The sequence below is a fragment of the Armigeres subalbatus genome, chromosome 1 (genome assembly GCF_024139115.2).
Source record: "Armigeres subalbatus isolate Guangzhou_Male chromosome 1, GZ_Asu_2, whole genome shotgun sequence".
NCBI classification, from domain to species: Eukaryota; Metazoa; Arthropoda; class Insecta; order Diptera; family Culicidae; genus Armigeres; species Armigeres subalbatus.
The window spans coordinates 150,727,233-150,745,464 of record NC_085139.1 but is presented as its reverse complement, the minus strand read 5'-3'; the positions used below and the strand labels follow the sequence as shown (position 1 = coordinate 150,745,464).

The 18,232-nt window shown below is 41.3% G+C and overlaps 1 protein-coding gene across 1 annotated transcript in view; it reads right to left on the bottom strand.

Annotated features, from left to right (window-relative positions):
* Positions 1-4,754: 4,754 nt before the first annotated feature.
* Positions 4,755-18,232, bottom strand: part of LOC134205264 (uncharacterized) — a 42,735-nt gene continuing 29,257 nt past the window's right edge. Inside the window, exons 2-3 of the mRNA XM_062680359.1 lie at positions 12,699-12,922; positions 4,755-6,366 (exon numbers count right to left, since the gene is read on the bottom strand). Coding sequence (XP_062536343.1) covers positions 5,809-6,366; positions 12,699-12,922 — 782 coding nt within the window. The 3' untranslated portion in view covers positions 4,755-5,808. The remainder of the gene's footprint in view (positions 6,367-12,698; positions 12,923-18,232) is intronic.

Genomic DNA, 18,232 nt, shown 5'->3' with positions numbered 1-18,232 from the left:
AAGAGAAGCCAAAGCCGCGATAGAGCGATCGAAAACCAGAGGAGCCAAAGTCTTAGCCCGTCAACGATACGCGGCTCTTGAGAAGGAAGTAAAACGCTCATGTCGACGGGACAAGCGAGCGTGGGCAGACTCTCTGGCCGACGAAGGAGAGAGCCGCCGCAACCGGGGACATTCGCCTCCTCTACGATATCTCACGACGCTTAAGCGGTGCGAAGATGAATGCAACGATGCCTGTGAAAGACGCGAATGATCAGTTATTGGCTGACCCAACTGACCAGCTGAAACGCTGGTTCGAGCACTTCGAACAACTTTTTCAAGTGCCAGCCAGGCCATCACCACCTCGGCATGATCTGCCTAGGATCCGATGTATAACACGCGTCACTACCGAAGCTCCATCACTGCTAGAGATTCAAACAGCCATCCAAAGCATGAAATCGAATAAAGCCCCAGGGGTCGACCGCATATCAGACGAGATGCTCAAAGCTGACCCCATGACATCCGCTCAACTACTGCATCGTTTATTTCGTAATATCTGGGACAACGCAACTTTCCCGGTCGACTGGATGCAAGATATCTTAGTGAAGGTGCCCAAAAAGGGTGACCTGACTGTATGCGATAACTGGCGAGTTATGTTGCTGTGTACCGTTCTCAAAGTTCTGTGCAAAATTATCCTAGCCCGGATTCAGGAGAAGATCGATGCGACTCTCCGGCGGCAGCAAGCCGGATTCCGTGCCGGAAGATCCTGTGTGGACCATATTGTCACGCTCCGCATCATTCTGGGGCAGATCAACGAATTCCAAGAGTCCCTCTACTTGGTATTCATTGACTACGAAAAAGCTTTCGACCGTCTCAATCACGAGAATATGTGGGGCGCCCTGAGACGCAAGGGGTTCCTGAGAAAATCAGCGGCCTCATCGAAGCACAGTACGAGGCCTTTTCGTGTAGAGAGCTGCACAATGGGGTCCTGTCCGACCCTATCCGGGTCGTAGCTGATGTGAGGCAAGGATGTATTCTGTCACAGTTACTGTTCCTCATCGTAATCGATGAGATTCTGGTAGATTAGATTGACCGTGAACCAAACCGCGGGCTGTTATGGCAGCCTATAACCATGGAGCACCTAATCGACTTCGAATTATTGATGACGTTGCACTCCTCGCGCAACGGCGCTGTGATATGCAGAGTAAGCTCAACGACCTTGCCGAGCGCTCCTCCTCGGCAGGTTTAGTCATCAACGTCAACAAAACCAAATCGTTGGATGTAAACACTGTGACTCCTTCCTGTTTCACAGTAGCCGGGCAACCAGTGGAGAATGTTGAAAGCTTCCAATATCTTGGTAGCCAAATGGCGTCAGACGGCGGTACCAAGATCGACATAGGCGCACGGATCAAGAAAGCAAGGGCTGCCTTTGCGAGTTTAAGAAATATCTGAAAAAACAGGCAGATAAGTGAACGCACCAAAATACGAATTTTCAACTCTAACGTGAAATCTGTTCTGTTATACGCTAGCGAAACATGGTGTGTATCAGTGGAGAACACTCAACGGCTGCAGGTGTTCATTAACAGATGCCTGCGGTATATAATTCGGGCCTGGTGGTCTCACAACTGGATCTCAAACAACGAGCTCCATCGTCGTTGTCACCAGAGGCCGATAGCAATAGAAATTCGGGATCGGAAGTGGGGTTGGGTCGGCCACACTCCTACGTAGGGGCGGAAACGAAATCTGTAAACAAGCATTAGATAGGAACCCAGCGGGACATCGCAGCAGAGGCAGACCCAGAGGCTCATGGCGGCGAAGCCTCAATAAAGAAATAAAAGAAGTTGGCCGAAATCTAACCTGGCAACAGGTTGAAGCGATAGCAGGGCAACGCTCAGGATGGAGATAGACCATTTTTAGACAATAACAAATACATCAACAGCAAGATATGACATTTGTTTTGTTGTCGTTTTTCATAGCAACGAGATTTTTCAAATCTAGTACCCATTTCAATTTTCCTCCCATTCCTCGATCTCTCCTTATCTCGATGGTCCCTTCAATATCGAGATGTGGAGAGGCGACTGTAATATAAACAAAATTCGATCGAAGCAACGAGAGAAATTAACAATCATAAAAGTTGCCTCTCCCAAATTTTATGCCGTCGACTAGCACCAACTGCAAGGGAGTTCGTGGGGCAGTACCAGGCGGGTTTTATGGGCGAACGCTCCACCACGGACCAGGTGTTCGCCATTCGCCAAGTACTGCAGAAATGCCGCGAATACAACGTGCCCACACATCATCTATTCATCGACTTCAAAGCCGCATATGATACAATCGATCGGGACCAGCTATGGCAGCTAATGCACGAACACGGTTTTCCGGATAAACTGACACGGTTGATCAAAGCGACGATGGATCGGGTGATGTGCGTAGTTCGAGTTTCAGGGCATTCTCGAGTCCCTTCGAAACCCGCAGAGGGTTACGGCAAGGTGATGGTCTTTCGTGTTTGCTATTCAACATCGCTTTGGAAGGGTAATACGAAGAGCAGGAATTAACACGAGTGGTACAATTTTCAATAAGTCCGTCCAGCTATTTGGTTTCGCCGACGACATAGATATTATGGCACGTAACTTTGAGAAGATGGAGGAAGCCTACATCAGACTGAAGAGGGAAGCTAAGCGGATCGGACTAGTCATCAACACGTCGAAGACGAAGTACATGATAGGAAGAGGTTCAAGAGAAGACAATGTGAGCCACCCACCGCGAGTTTGCATCGGTGGTGACGAAATCGAGGTGGTAGAAGAATTTGTGTACTTGGGCTCACTGGTGACTGCCGAAAATGACACCAGCAGAGAAATTCGGAGACGCATAGTGGCTGGAAATCGTACTTACTTTGACTCCGCAAGACGCTCCGATCGAATAGAGTTCGCCGCCGTACCAAACTGACAATCTACAAAACGCTAATTAGACCGGTAGTCCTCTACGGACACGAGACCTGGACGATGCTCGTGGAGGACCAACGCGCACTGGGAGTTTTCGAAAGGAAAGTGCTGCGTACCATCTATGGTGGGGTGCAGATGGCGGACGGTACGTGGAGGAGGCGAATGAACCACGAATTGCATCAGCTGTTGGGAGAACCATCCATCGTTCACACCGCGAAAATCGGACGACTGCGATGGGCCGGGCACGTAGCCAGAATGTCGGACAGTAACCCGGTGAAAATGGTTCTCGACAACGATCCGACGGGCACAAGAAGGCGAGGTGCGCAGCGGGCAAGGTGGATCGATCAGGTGGAAGATGACTTGCGGACCCTCCGTAGACTGCGTGGTTGGCGACGTGTAGCCATGGACCGAGCCGAATGGAGAAGACTCTTATATACCGCACAGGCCACTTCGGCCTTAGTCTGAATAAATAATAAATAATAAAAGTTGCCTGGTACTAGTCTAGGTACTAGTTAACCAGACAGACAAACAGATGTAACAATTTATAAATATCCTTTGAGGTCAAAATATAATATATATCCAATATAACACGCACCATATTCATTCCTTTGGTACAAAGTAGTTAATCATAAAATCTAGATTGCTTTGAGAATAGGTCGTATGTGCAAACGAGAGTTTCTCTTTGCTTCCGCTCTTTCGATTATTACAACAATATACTAAAGTTCACTTCGGATTTCTTGGTAGATATTTAAATTCAATAGCTTTGACTAGCGTGCTGGAGTGATAAAATAACTAAAAATCCATAACTAGCCTATCTATTAGCGAAAGAGAGCGTGAACAAAGAGAGCCTCTCTTTTGCACATACGACCTATTCTCAAAGCAATCTAGAAATATGCTCTTCAAACGGTTTGTTGTTACTATACAATGGGTTTCACGAAAAAACAAGTTTTATTTGTTCGTTTGTCTGTGACAATATGTGGCAATCTTTCGTCAGGAGACCGAGCAAGAGTGAATTGTTTAAAATAGTGCCTGAATATTCAAAGTTTATTCTTGTTTTTTTTTTCTTGAAATAGTATTGCTAGATAGCGTTGTTTCAGCTGGTACTTCCCAAAATGGTTGTTTTAGGAATCGGTGAAAAATCGAATGGGACAATGGGCGACCCATCTTGCCCCATCCTACCCTACATTGCATTAGCCACAAACATTATGTAACTTATACAGTATTTACCCGATTTTGTCATTCCCTGATTTCGTCTACCTCCGATTTTATCACGTTTTCAACCCGATCTTAGTCGTTCTTCTTACTTTTCTAAATAATACCGCAAACAGTAATGATTTTCATGAATTATGATTTTCTGAGTACCCTGTCAAGAATTTTGTAAGCCTTTTTGACAAGAAATTATGGGTTCCGTTCACGTAATTTGCCTTGTTTTTTGCCAAAACAAGAATTAGCAATATTCGGCAAATGAGAGAACATTAGGTATGCGTATACACAGAAGCTATATGCTAATGTCATTTGAAACCAATAATTTAGTTATGCGGCAGAGCAATGTTTCTATCTGTTTCGAAATATAAATGGCAAGAAGCAGAAGATTGAGAAACGAATAACAAGAACAAGGACGTGATAACCCTTTTGTAAATAAAAATGAACACTTTTGTTGAAATAAATAGTTCCACATATTTTTTTATCATTCCAATCATACTTGTTTAACCGTCCATTTTTCGTGATAGAGATGTATTTGACCATTCTTCAAATTGTATTTTCTTTGGCTTCCAATTTGTCTTGTATAAACTCAACTTCATTATTCTAAGTCTAATTGAGCTAATAAAAAATAACATAATGTTTAAAGCCTCTTTATTATGAGTACACATTTGCATTGCTGTATTTCTCTTTCACACCAACAACTCTAATAGAGACCTCAACGCAGTATAAGCTACAAGCGTCCATTCTGTTCGTTTGCATCTAGTTGCTCATTTTGTACATAAATAGTTGTGAATAAATAAAATAATTTAATAAAGATAAATACCTAATTGCAGTTTCTTTAAACTTATAAACGGGATAGTTTACAATAGATCAGCGAGGGATGTTACTAAATGCTATCATTTCGTGTCAAAGCTTCTCAAGCTTATACATTACAACGATTATCTCATGAATATTTACAAAATGTCTTATTTCACGAACACTTTTTTACCGGACATATTTTGCAAAAGTGCGGTTCTTTTTGTTTATTTTCTCATCTAATCTCACAAAATCAAATGTTTCGATTATGACTCATTTGTCACACAAGTTTACTGATGTGTCAGTCCTAGCACTGTTGGGTTTTCTGTTCATACGGGACTGAAATGTGAGTGAGGCTCTGTATAAAAATATGGATAACCTTATGTTAAAAGTATGGTGTTAGGAATCGCGAAAATTTGCCCCTAACTCTGTAGCAAAGTAACTCAAAATAGCCACAAATATTTAATCCATATTTCAATCAACCATCATTTTGAATCAACTAGTAACACGTATGCCTATGATGACAATTAATTAATAAAGCTGTTGCCGAATGTATTTGGCATTTAAATCGATACATTTTATCTTATTTTTCGTTTTGTTTATTCATAAGCACCGACTAAATCATTCTAGTTATCAACTACAGAGAAAGTAATCAAAAAGAACCTTTTTTGTCGAAACGTCGTATTATAAACTTCTACAAAATTTATATATTTGGTCTAAAAACTACAAACTATTAAAATTGTTTTTAAAAAACTGGGATGAATCACATAAGAGCTTTAAGCGTCACAATTAAAAATAAATAATATTTAATTAAAAACTCATAGTTTGAATTTGTGATGTTCTAGGCTCACCAAATTGTGCAAGATAGGAACGGCAGGCATGATGTTGTAGGGATTTAAATTCCGTTCCAAATTTTCTCGTATGCTCTCATAAACTGCAAAATATGTTCCAGCGTATTGACAACATCACCATATATGAAACCATCGCGAAGATGGCGATTCATCTCGTCAGAATAATCGTCTTTCCATTCGAAAACCTCATCGTCTTTTATAATATTCAGTACAAAATCTTGATCTATTTTAAGTACGCATTCGTAGATTTCACACAACACTTGTTTGAGATTTATTCGAACATCTTCCCTGATATAGTTCAATAGCATCAGGCGTTCCTGGTCATATTTGATACGATTTTCTTGAATTTCATGCTTCATCTGGTCGATAGCCTTTGCCACGCGACGGTAGTATTTCAAATAATCTTTCATTAGCTTATAAAACTCCTCGTGTACTGCTGTTAGTTCCTTCATCTCCATGTCCTTCAATATTTCGTCCAAGGAGCTGTTGGAGAACGCTCTCGGAGAGACCAACCCTTTGTGCAATGATTGGACGTAGCTGTAGCCGGAGTTATGCCATTCGTCGAGAAAATCCTTTATTGAGCTTCCGAATATGGTGGTAGTCTAAAATAATAATCATATATGTTAGTATTTAATAAAATTAAGTGTATTATAGACAGTACACACATAAAATTATAATTCATTCAAATGTTTCAAGAAGGCTTCGAGTTAACTAACTTAGAAGATCTCAATAGCGAATTGGGGTTTGCTGATAGGAAGCAGTAGTGAAAGCGTCTGTGGTTTGATTTGCATTATCTTTAAACAGAGATACTGCACAGTATCGGCGTTTCCCATGTTCGTCCCAATTTACATCCACATAAGCTACCGAAATTAATATTTCAGGAGGGCTGAAAAATAGAAACAACATACTCTGTTGCTACTGTGTTGCTCAGAGGCGTTCATAGTGGATTGAGTGGTCATCTGAGTCCATGATCAATATGAGTACAATATTTATACTTTTAGGTGATTAAAGCGAAACTACTACTACTACTACTACTACTACTACTACTACTACTACTACTACTACTACTACTACTACTACTACTACTACTACTACTACTACTACTACTACTACTACTACTACTACTACTACTACTACTACTACTACTACTACCACCATCACCTACCACCACCACCATCACCACCACCACCACCACCACCACCACCACCATCATCACCACCACCACCACCACCACCACCACCAACCACCACCACCACCACCACCACCACCACCACCACCACCAACCATCACCACCACCACCACCACCACCACCACCACCACCACCACCACCACCACCACCAACCACCACCACCACCATCAACCACCACCACCACCACCACCACCACCACCACCACCACCACCACCACCACCACCACCACCACCACCACCACCACCACCACCACCACCACCACCACCACCACCACCACCACCACCACCACCACCACCACCACCACCACCACCACCACCACCACCACCACCACCACCACCACCACCACCACCACCACCACCACCACCACCACCACCACCTCACCACCACCACCACCACCACCACCACCACCACCACCACCACCACCACCACCACCACCACCACCTCACCACCACCACCACCACCACCACCACCACCACCACCACCACCACCTCACCACCACCACCACCACCACCACCACCACCACCACCACCACCACCACCACCACCACCACCACCAATCATCACCACCACCAACCACCACCACCACCACCACCACCACCACCACCACCACCACCACCACCACCACCAACCACCACCACCACCACCACCACCAACCACCACCACCACCACCACCACCACCACCACCACCACCACCAACCACCACCACCACCACCACCACCACCACCACCACCACCACCACCACCACCACCACCACCACCACCACCACCACCACCACCACCACCACCACCACCACCACCACCACCACCACCACCACCACCACCACCACCACCACCACCACCACCACCACCACCACCACCACCACCACCACCACCACCTCACCACCACCACCACCACCACCACCTCACCACCACCACCACCACCACCACCTCACCACCACCTCACCACCACCACCACCACCACCACCTCACCACCACCACCACCACCACTACTACCACTCATCACCACCACCACCACCATCACTACTACCATCATCAATTACCACCACTACTACCATCATTACTACTACTACTACTAATACTATTCACTACTACTACTACTACATTATTACTACTATTACATCATTAATACTAATTACTACTACTACATCTACCACTACCATCATTATTATATCACTACTACTATCACTACTACTACTACTTACTACTACTACTATCATTATCACTACTACTACTATTCATTACTACTACTCATCATTCATTACTACTACTACTACTACTACTACTACTACTACTACTACTACTACTACTACTACTACTACTACTACTACTACTACTACTACTACTACTACTACTACTACTACTACTACTACTACTACTACTACTACTACTACTACGGTACGGGCGGTACGTGGAGGAGGCGAATGAACCACGAATTGCATCAGCTGTTGGGAGAACCATCCATCGTTCACACCGCGAAAATCGGACGACTGCGATGGGTCGGCCACGTAGCCAGAATGTCGGACAGTAACCCGGTGAAAATGGTTCTCGACAACGATCCGACGGGCACAAGAAGGCGAGGTGCGCAGCGGGCAAGGTGGATCGATCAGGTGGAAGATGACTTGCGGACCCTCCGTAGACTGCGTGGTTGGCGACGTGTAGCCATGGACCGAGCCGAATGGAGAAGACTCTTATATACCGCACAGGCCACTTCGGCCTTAGTCTGATTAAATAAATAATACCTAATCATATCCTGAGAGGCATCAATTATACACTGATACAAAACTGAACACAACCGGAAGGGTGTACGTACAGTGTTGTACTTACTATCAAATACTCAAAAATCGAAGAACACAGTTGCCGATAATGTAATTCGATTTGTGTTCCACAGCTGTGTGAACAAATCACTATCTCAAAAGGCAAACAAATAAGAACGAGTCATACCTTATCGGTGGGGGATGCTACTTCGATTAAAAACATGCGCCGATAATTTTTTGCGTCACACCAGCGCTTAATGTTTGTATTGGCGCGCAACTATATCTAAATAATATATTATGATCTATAATCTCTCAAGCCGGTTGAAGCCGGCTAGAATCTTAGTTAAAGCCTAAAGCCGGTTCAAAATTCTCCTGGAAACTGCGAAGAATGTTTCCTTGGTAAATAAGAAGCATTTCTCTAGAAAATTAAAAGAAATGGTTTTTTGATGATTTTTAGAGTAAACAAAACACTTCGCTAGAACATAAAATATGTTAGATAAAAGTCGTTAGGTTTTCAGCAGGGAATCTATTTTCCTTGGATGCGCATGCAAAACAACCCAAGTAACATTTCACAGTTTTATAACGCTCTTGAAGACCATAATTTACTCTTTAAGAGTGTTATAAAACAGTATTAAACCAAAATTTTACTAGGGAAGCGACAAAAGAGAACCAACGATATAGCTTTGTTTTTGTAAGAGATAGTAATGAAAAAGATCCGAAATTTTTTGTCAGCAACAAAAAAGAAAAAGATTCTGAAAAGCTTCCTTTCAAGAGGCTCGGAAGTATTCTTTCAAAAGGCTCGGAAGCCTTTTTTCAAGAGGCTCGGAAGCCTCCTTTAAAGAAGCTCGGAACTCTTTCAAGAGGCTTTCTTTCAAGATGCTGAGAAGCGTTCTTTCAGCCTCCATTTTAGAGACTCCGAAGCCCCCTATCAACAGACTCGTAAGTCGTAGTCCTACTTTCAGGAGGGCTGGAAGCTACCCTCCAAGAGGCTCGAATCGGAAATTGCACAGAATAACGAAAACTTCAGACAATTTTATAAAGAGCCATATATTCTGTTAGTTTGGGGCGTCCCGTAGCGTAGTTGACTACACGTTCGCCTTACAAGCGGATGATCATGGGTTCGATTCCCAGCCCTCCACCAAACCCTCGTCAGTCGCCGGATCAGCAGCCCAAACGGTGGCGTTTTGGGGTACGCGCCCTACCGTCCCGGCTGCCTGATGACGACTGACAACTTGTTCTTCTCGGAGGCATTCCTCCAACGTTAACCGGATGAATGGCATCCGAACAACGCAACGATCGTTGGATACATGACGTGGACAAACGGACACAATGGACTCACGATGAGGCAATGAAAACAATAATGAGTACAGTCGCGATTCGCTGGTTGGGACATGACCTCGGCCCAACTAACGAATTCGGTTTTTTAGTTGGGTCAACTGACAGCCATTTGAACACGTGTATTTCGACTTGAACATCACGAATGATGACCAGTGACGCCCAATCCCGTTTTCCGTGTTTACATTAAATTTTGACGTACGGTTGCTTTTTAATTGTGCCATGGCCCAACCACCGGAGGCCCAACTAAAAAGTGACCCAAGTATAAAAATCCCAACCAGCGAATCCCGACTGTAATGGAAATCTAAAAATAGATTCTGTGTGGATTCTGTACAGCAGAATACCACAGTAGATCTCGGAACAGTAGCGGTTAAGTAACACAGAGTGCCTAACAAATAAATAACGGAATAAAAAAATAATATTCTGTTAGTTTTGTAGTTCGCTTTAAAAATATTTTATGAAATACGGTTACTCATTTACATATGAAATAGGGGGTACATCAATGAAAGCTTGAGTTTGAAGAGAAAAGGTTGAGAACCGCTGTCATATTGAGTTCGGGTTCTTGTTGCAAAAGGTATATTGTTAGGCGTTGCTCGAATATTTAGTCCCTAGTTTCCAGGAATAACATTTTATTTTAATATTATCTTATAGAAAACCCTAGTGTATATGACCTTGAGCATGCTGTTTTCTGTAGAATGAAATGATAGTCTCCAGCACATCGATGTTCAATCGAGAAGAATCCCGAGCGGTAAAATAACTCAATAATACCTAATTTCGTTACACTTGGAGTGCATAGAAGGAGAACGCGTAACCAATTATTATTTATTTGATGATGATGATGATACTACCATCTTTTGTAGCAAGGCACCTGCCGATAGCACTGGCCATATCTGACAAACGATTTGATTTGAGAAAATAACTCAATAATATCTAATTCTGTTCTTTATACTCTACACTGTTATGAACTTGGGGTGCATAGACAGTGAATTACTCAAAAAATAATACAAATAATTAATATCCTAATAACATAACATACTCTGTTATTACAATACAAAACGCGTAACCAATTATTATTTATTTGGTAATAAAATACCTGAGTATGTTATGCCTAAAGTATTTTGCTTATTTACTTTTGATATTTTTTTGGTACTCTTAATGCATCCCAAGTTCATACCAAAATCTGTTATCGAGGTCGTCGCTCCTGCTCGGGATGCTACTTTTTCCTGGTATAATGTATACATATATTGCCACACATGAAGGTTTAACTCTGCAGCTACGATGATTGATTGATCACACCACTAAACAGTAGGGGACTAAAATTTTATACTCCTATTAGAATATTAATAGTTCACAGCGGAACAGTACGAAAATCACAACAGTATTGTACAACAACGCAGAATAAAAAGAAAACAATCGTTCTAAATTTGTGGGCTTCGTGTTAGCGTTTTATACATAAATTAAGATAGTGAACTTCCTTTCGGAAGCGAAACAGACATCCGATGGATTTTGCGCGAAGTTATTCCACGTTGCTCCCGCTTTACACTTCATGCCCATTATTTGCCTGTACCTTCTGGAATTTCAATTACTTACTCAGTGAACGCGCTTCACCGGGTCGTATCGATAGTTGTTGTTTTCCTATGGTTGGAATTGCAGTAAAAGTATTGCAACATTCAAATTCTTTCACACTTTTTGATGTGACGCACATTCTGCCTAGGAAGGCTATGTGGCAATGTTTGGCTTATAGCAGCTTCAAAGTAATCCACACCCACGGGAAAGACTTCTGCAATTGCATATCACCCCAACGTATCAAACAACTGAATGAAAGAATACGTGCGCTTTTGGCTGACAATCAATACTTGCAATGATGATGATGGAAGGCATCGCAAACCGGAGGTATAGTGTAAGAATAATCATACGAATTTCGGCAAATGGCTTTAGGCTTCGACTTTTGATAGGCGAGTCACGTACAATAATTCGGCATTAGTGCTTTGATTCGAACATTATTTATTAGTTACACTATTGCTGGTTGATCGTAAGTAGATTTTATCACATTTCAGCAAACATTGTTATTCGTCCGTTCGTAATGCAACCTTTTCAAGACATGAGTTTGAACAAAATAAAAGGAAACATCACTATCATCAAATTTGTATGATTTTTTGCCAGTTTGTTTTAAAAATTAGATCTTGAAAGCTGCTGATTACTTTGAACGAAATTTCGAATGTTGTTTGTGGAGTGTCCCAACAGGTAATATTCCATATTATTAACATTTTTAATAAATCATCTTTCATTTACACTCCTTCACAAACTAGTACGAGTTTATCATTCATGAACATAATCTAAGCTTTTAACCGGTAGCGCTGGATAGTCATCAAAAGCGATGTTTTCTTACACCGCTCATTCGATTCTGGCACAGGTTCTAAGTGTCCTCCGAATATTTGAATGAATTCATTTGCATAAACATAATCTGAGCACAAGCCATTTCAAGTTTGCATGAAAATTGATATGGAAAATTAAATTTTACATTTTATTGACTATAATGTTTCCACACTAAGCGCTGGTGAAAAGAGATCCTATATAGTTAAAAGCAATTCTTGAAAGCTATAGCTTAACAAAAACTATAAAATTTATTTTTGCCTGCGTATTCGAATGTATACTTACAAAGTTTTTGACGGATTCCTCCACAGATCCAAGTGAGGTGTTTAGTTGCTCCTTTATTCTTGTCATGTCATCTTTGGTGACACTGTATCGCGTAAATTCGTAATTTTGGTTGCTGTTATGATGACACGGATTGTTGTACCAGTAGACAATGGGGGAACCACTATTTGGTCGAGTTTGTACTATTGAAATGAGGCAAAGTAAAACGGTCAGCACATCGTAAATCCCTGCAAAACAAACGGAAAGCAACATTTATTGCAATATTTGTGGTAACTTCAACTAGGGGCATTATACTAATTTGATGATGATGAAATATACATATAGAAATTCATATTAAATCTGTGGTTAGCATAGGTACACAAAACTTAAGTAAATTAGAAGAAGACTAGTCTTTCTAGTTGAAATCTTGACATACACAAGATATAGAAAATTCATTTCAAACCCTTTTTACTGCTTATGTCGTGGAAGACACACTAATCGACCGCTGAACTAGGCTAATTGAGCAACATATAATCATATAGGGGAACTGTTCCATTTTCCATCTCACTGAATATATATTCATCTCATATCTCATAGTGATACCTCTTGTATGATGCCAAACATTTCGTCGAGGGGCGGGAATCAAAATATAATCACCAGTCGCAATCAATTTACTTCACTGGACAAGATTCAAAACTTGTGTCACCTCTCCATAGATACCAAAAGTTTCGATGAAATCACGTTCGATCTGACAGCTAACTACTTTTAATAGTATCTTTCAAATAGTTCCAAATGTTTCACGTTCAAGTGTGTCATGACGTTTATCCGCAAACTTTGATATTTGGCTTTTAGGCTAAATTTAATTTAATCCAACATGTGAAACCTGCCAGCCTAACAAGTTTCCCATTATTCAGTAGAAATGGCCACTACCGGAGGAGACCATTTAACTTTTTGGAAGTTTCCCGACCTTGTGAGACTTTTCAGGGGAGGGTAATGTTTTTCCCTAAGAGATTGGGCGGAAGACGAGCAGGCTGATCAAGGAAAATTGAATGCCTTTCATACCGTAAGGTCAAGCAAATAAAATGATTGGTGTGGAAAGAGGCGATTTCCACCGGCAACAAAGCAATATTTGCGGTTGTTTTCATCATGGGAAGACATAAACCAAAACACTTCAAACAAGCCACGATCAAAGGGAGAGGATCCTCGGTCGGATAAAGATCCCCAGAAAAGAACGAAAAAGAAACCTTATCCTTACGGGACTCGCTTGGTCCTTGTTCACGCAGTCCCGCTTCTGTTGTGAACGAGAAGCGTGCTTTTTTCGTAGGTTTTGTACTTTTCACAACGGCGCCAGTCCCCGAAGGTTAAGAAACGACCGAAACTCCTACTTCACCTCTTCAAATGTCTCTCATCAATCCAGAAACTATCGAACTACAGTGTAAGGAAAATGCAGTTATTAATTTAACTCAATCGATTCTTTTTTACCGACATAATTCATTTTTGCTTAAAACTACATCTAGACCTTACTTGTTTTCCTCTATGCTCTGTCTGTCTTCTCGATTCTATTGGCGGTGTTAACTCTATGGTGCGGTGCGGTATTCACTTCTTCTCTACTTCTACACGCCGAAAAAAGCGTTCATAAATTCGTGAACTAACAAGTTCACGGTATATTTTTGGTCACGGATTCGGAAACCGTGACTGGGTTTCTTTCTCGGACTGCTCACGAGATAAGATGTTGAAACTTATTTACCGGTTCCTAACCCTGTTGCCGCCAAAGAAGGGGGAAAACGTGCGCTGCCCTCTCCGGCCCACGTGTACCGCCGGGACGTCCTTCGCAACCGGAAAACGGGGTAAAAAGCAGACACCAACTGTGTGGGTCTTGCAACTTGCCCCAATCTGCTAGAGAAAAGAGGACCCATAACAGTTTTGAACACCACACATTGCACCTAGTTTGGTCTTCAGTCTTACCGCTTTATCCGTAAGTCTACCATCACCTACCTACCACCAAACCGCCAGAATGCACTAACCACTGAATTACGGTTTAACTAACTACTATAGAGAAATGAAGGGAAAAATCTAAATTAGCTAAGTTGGAGCACTTTCACATTTTACACCTTCAAGAACACACCACGACGCGATTTAGAAAATTCGGACTGCTCTTGCCTCTTCCGTAGACCAGAACGAAGTGAACGAGCTAAGTCTGGATATCCTCAGATCAAAGCGCGAGATTCTATGGCCATCATCGCCAGAAATTACGCGAATCACAAAGTGATTTCGTGAAGGTCAAAAAATCGCCCCTACCCACACCAACAACTTTATTCGGCGGGTGAAGACCTCCTTTTTTTCCGAACTCCTCAAACTCCTCATACTTATTTGTCTCCCTCCCGAAGTTGTATAATATTCCAGGGGTCAATGAATCTTGAAAGCGATCTGGATAGCCGACCCTTAGCAAATTGGTTGCTGATATATTCGCTTGAACGATGGTTTTTGCGTCATACATTTGTGTGGGAACTCTTTCAGTTCAGAGATTTTTTGAGTGCAGAAAAAGAACATAATCGGTGGGGAAAATCATCGTTTTTGTGCTACTTTGTACAACCCTTGTTAAAATTAAAAAACATAATTTATGACACTCTCACAACTGCCAGAGTTATATCTAGACCAACATTTGAAAAAGGCGTAACAGCCAAAATTTATTCCTTCTGATTCCTCGCCTACATATATAGCTATATATGTGCACGAAGAATCAGAAGGAATAAATTTTGGCTGTTACGCCCTTTTCAAATGTTGGTCTAGATATATCAGAGGATCAACAGGGCTTCATCCCCAAACGATCAACATCTACCAACCTACTTATTTATTCGTCAACCATCACTAAGGCTTTTCAGAAAGGACAACATTTATACGGACTTTACAGCAACCTTTGATAAAATCAAGCACAAAATCGCCGTAGCCAAATTCGAGCGTCTCGGATTCTCCGGGCCTCTCCTGAACTGGCTTCAGTCATATCTGAGCAATCGAGAAATGGCAATCAAAATTGGAGATTGCATTTCATCCTATTTTCCGATGACTTCAGGAGTGCCCCAAGGTAGCCATCTTGGGCCACTTGTTTTTATCATTTATTTAAACGACATCAATTTGTTGCTCAAGTCTTTCAAGCTCTCATTTGCCGATGATTTCAAGCTGTACTGGATTATAAAAAATCTCGTTTATGCGTTGTTCCTACAATCACAACTAAATTTGTTTTCAAACTGTTGTGATTTAAATTACATGGTACTCAATGCTGACAAATGTTCTTTGATGTCATTCTCCCGCAAACGTTCTGTGATTAGCTACGACTACAAAATCGGTTCCACTAGTCTCAGGCGAGAATCTTCTGTCAGAGACCTCGGGGTGATGTTAGATTCTAAGCTAACGTTTAGAGAGCATTTAGCATACGTAACTTCTAAAGCCTCTCGCACCCTTGGCTTTATATTCCGAATTGCAAAGCATTTCGATTATGTCCACTGCCTCAAAGCACTCTATTGTTCTTTAGTCAGATCGATTTTAGAATATTGTTCCGCAATGTGGGCTCCATATTACCTTCCATGGAGAGATCCTTCAAATTTACCCAGCTATGAAGACCGTTGCAAGCTTATAGATTTAGAGCTCTTAACAGTCCGTCGCAATACTTCTCGGGCGATATTCATTGCAGACCTCTTGCAATCGAGAATCGACTGTTCCCCACTGCTTTCCATGCTAAACATCAATGTTAACATCAGCCATAGGAGTCTTCGCTCTCGTTCTCTCCTCTTTCTTCATGGTGCACGAACTAATTATGGTCACAACGAGCCATTTACTAGCATGTGTCGTATATTCAATAACTGCTTCATTGGATTCGATTTCCATTCATCTCGTAACACTCTCCGTACGAACTTTTCTCACCTTCTAAAAGACAATCAGTAGTAGCTAGGCCTAGATTTAAGTTTATTGTTGGATGTAGTTTTAAGCCGAATTGTATCATTTGGATATTGTAATCTGTTGATGCATAGGAAAGATGAGGAGGTTTTGCGCCCGCTTGAGTGGGAGCTGATGAATTTTTAATTGTTCAACTCAAGCGGGCTTTTCCCTGCTCCCAATAAATAAATTTAAAAAAAATAAAAAAATTAAAAAAATAATAAATACTGTTACACATGTAAAAAACAACTACTTCCAGCGAACTAATAAATATTCAATATTTACAAGCCAACGTATAGCTTAACATCATTTTGACTTAAATGGCAGTAACTTGATTGATTGTTGCGTTTGTCTGTTCCAAATTTGTGCATGAAAATATATTTAAAATTACAAGATATTGTTAGATGAGTTCAAAACCTTGTCGAAATATTTGCCCTCTGGATCGACAATTTAGTTCCTGATGAGTCATTGCTAGGATTAGTTGTTGATAAGCCACCGACATCAGGCCCATGGTGTACTTTTTGCCAGCAATACAAATATTTATCTATTATATTAGAATGCTGTAGATTACTCATAAATCCTATATTTAGACTAGACTTATATTTAAAGTTCAAGCAAACATTAAACCGATGACCAAATGCTTGCACGCAGCACATAGTTACCGACCAGCATGGGTTTTCGCCAAAAGATATGTTGCTACCAATCTTGTGACGTTTTCTGTTTATGCATTCGGGCTATTGGCGCCGGTAGACGAGTGCACGCAGGTCATCTGAACCTAAAGGCTGTATTGAAAAAGAAATCCTTCTTTGAAAGCTTGAGAAAAACTATGTTTTATTGCCTCTAATGCGGAGTTCTTTATTATAGCTAATTTATTGTTGAAGATTGCCAAAGAAAGTTCGAACGTCACGTACTTAATAATCTTATATGAAGGGATCCAAGATACTTACTACCATATCAAGAACGTCTACCGCTAACTTGAATTCGAGATCTTGGAGCACAAACGAAATGTATCACATGCTCTCTTCGTATTTAAACTATTGAGGGGAGGCATTGACTCACCGTTAAACGATGCATTATTTGAGCACCGGAATGCACATTGCATTGAGAAGGATGGATTTCTCGCTTAACTTTTCAAAAGGACCTAAATAACATTTTTTTCATGAATTAATTTGAATAGCGCAATCAACAGAACATCATGAAAGCTTTTGATTGCAGTACTCAAATCAATTCATGAAAAAATGTCACTTAGGACCTTTTGAAAAGTTAAGCGAGATTTCATTACTCTCGATAATCGAAATACAATGTACGGCCAACATCCCATTTGATTTATTCAATGAAATGTTCTATCTCTGTGACTGCAATGTATCCGTAGAATAAGTCGGATGAACAGTTTTTTTTTCAAATCAACAAAAAGCACCACCTGGATCGCGGATTATCTGATAAGGATTGATTAGTATACCCAATTGATATCCCATTAAAATCATAATTTGAACTAGAACTGTACAAATAATTACCGAACAGCGGAACCCTGACTTAGTGTGTACATGTACATCAACAGTAGAATAAGCTGTTTCGCTACTTATTCTTATTAAATTAATTAAAAAAGCTAACACAGGAAAATAAAAACC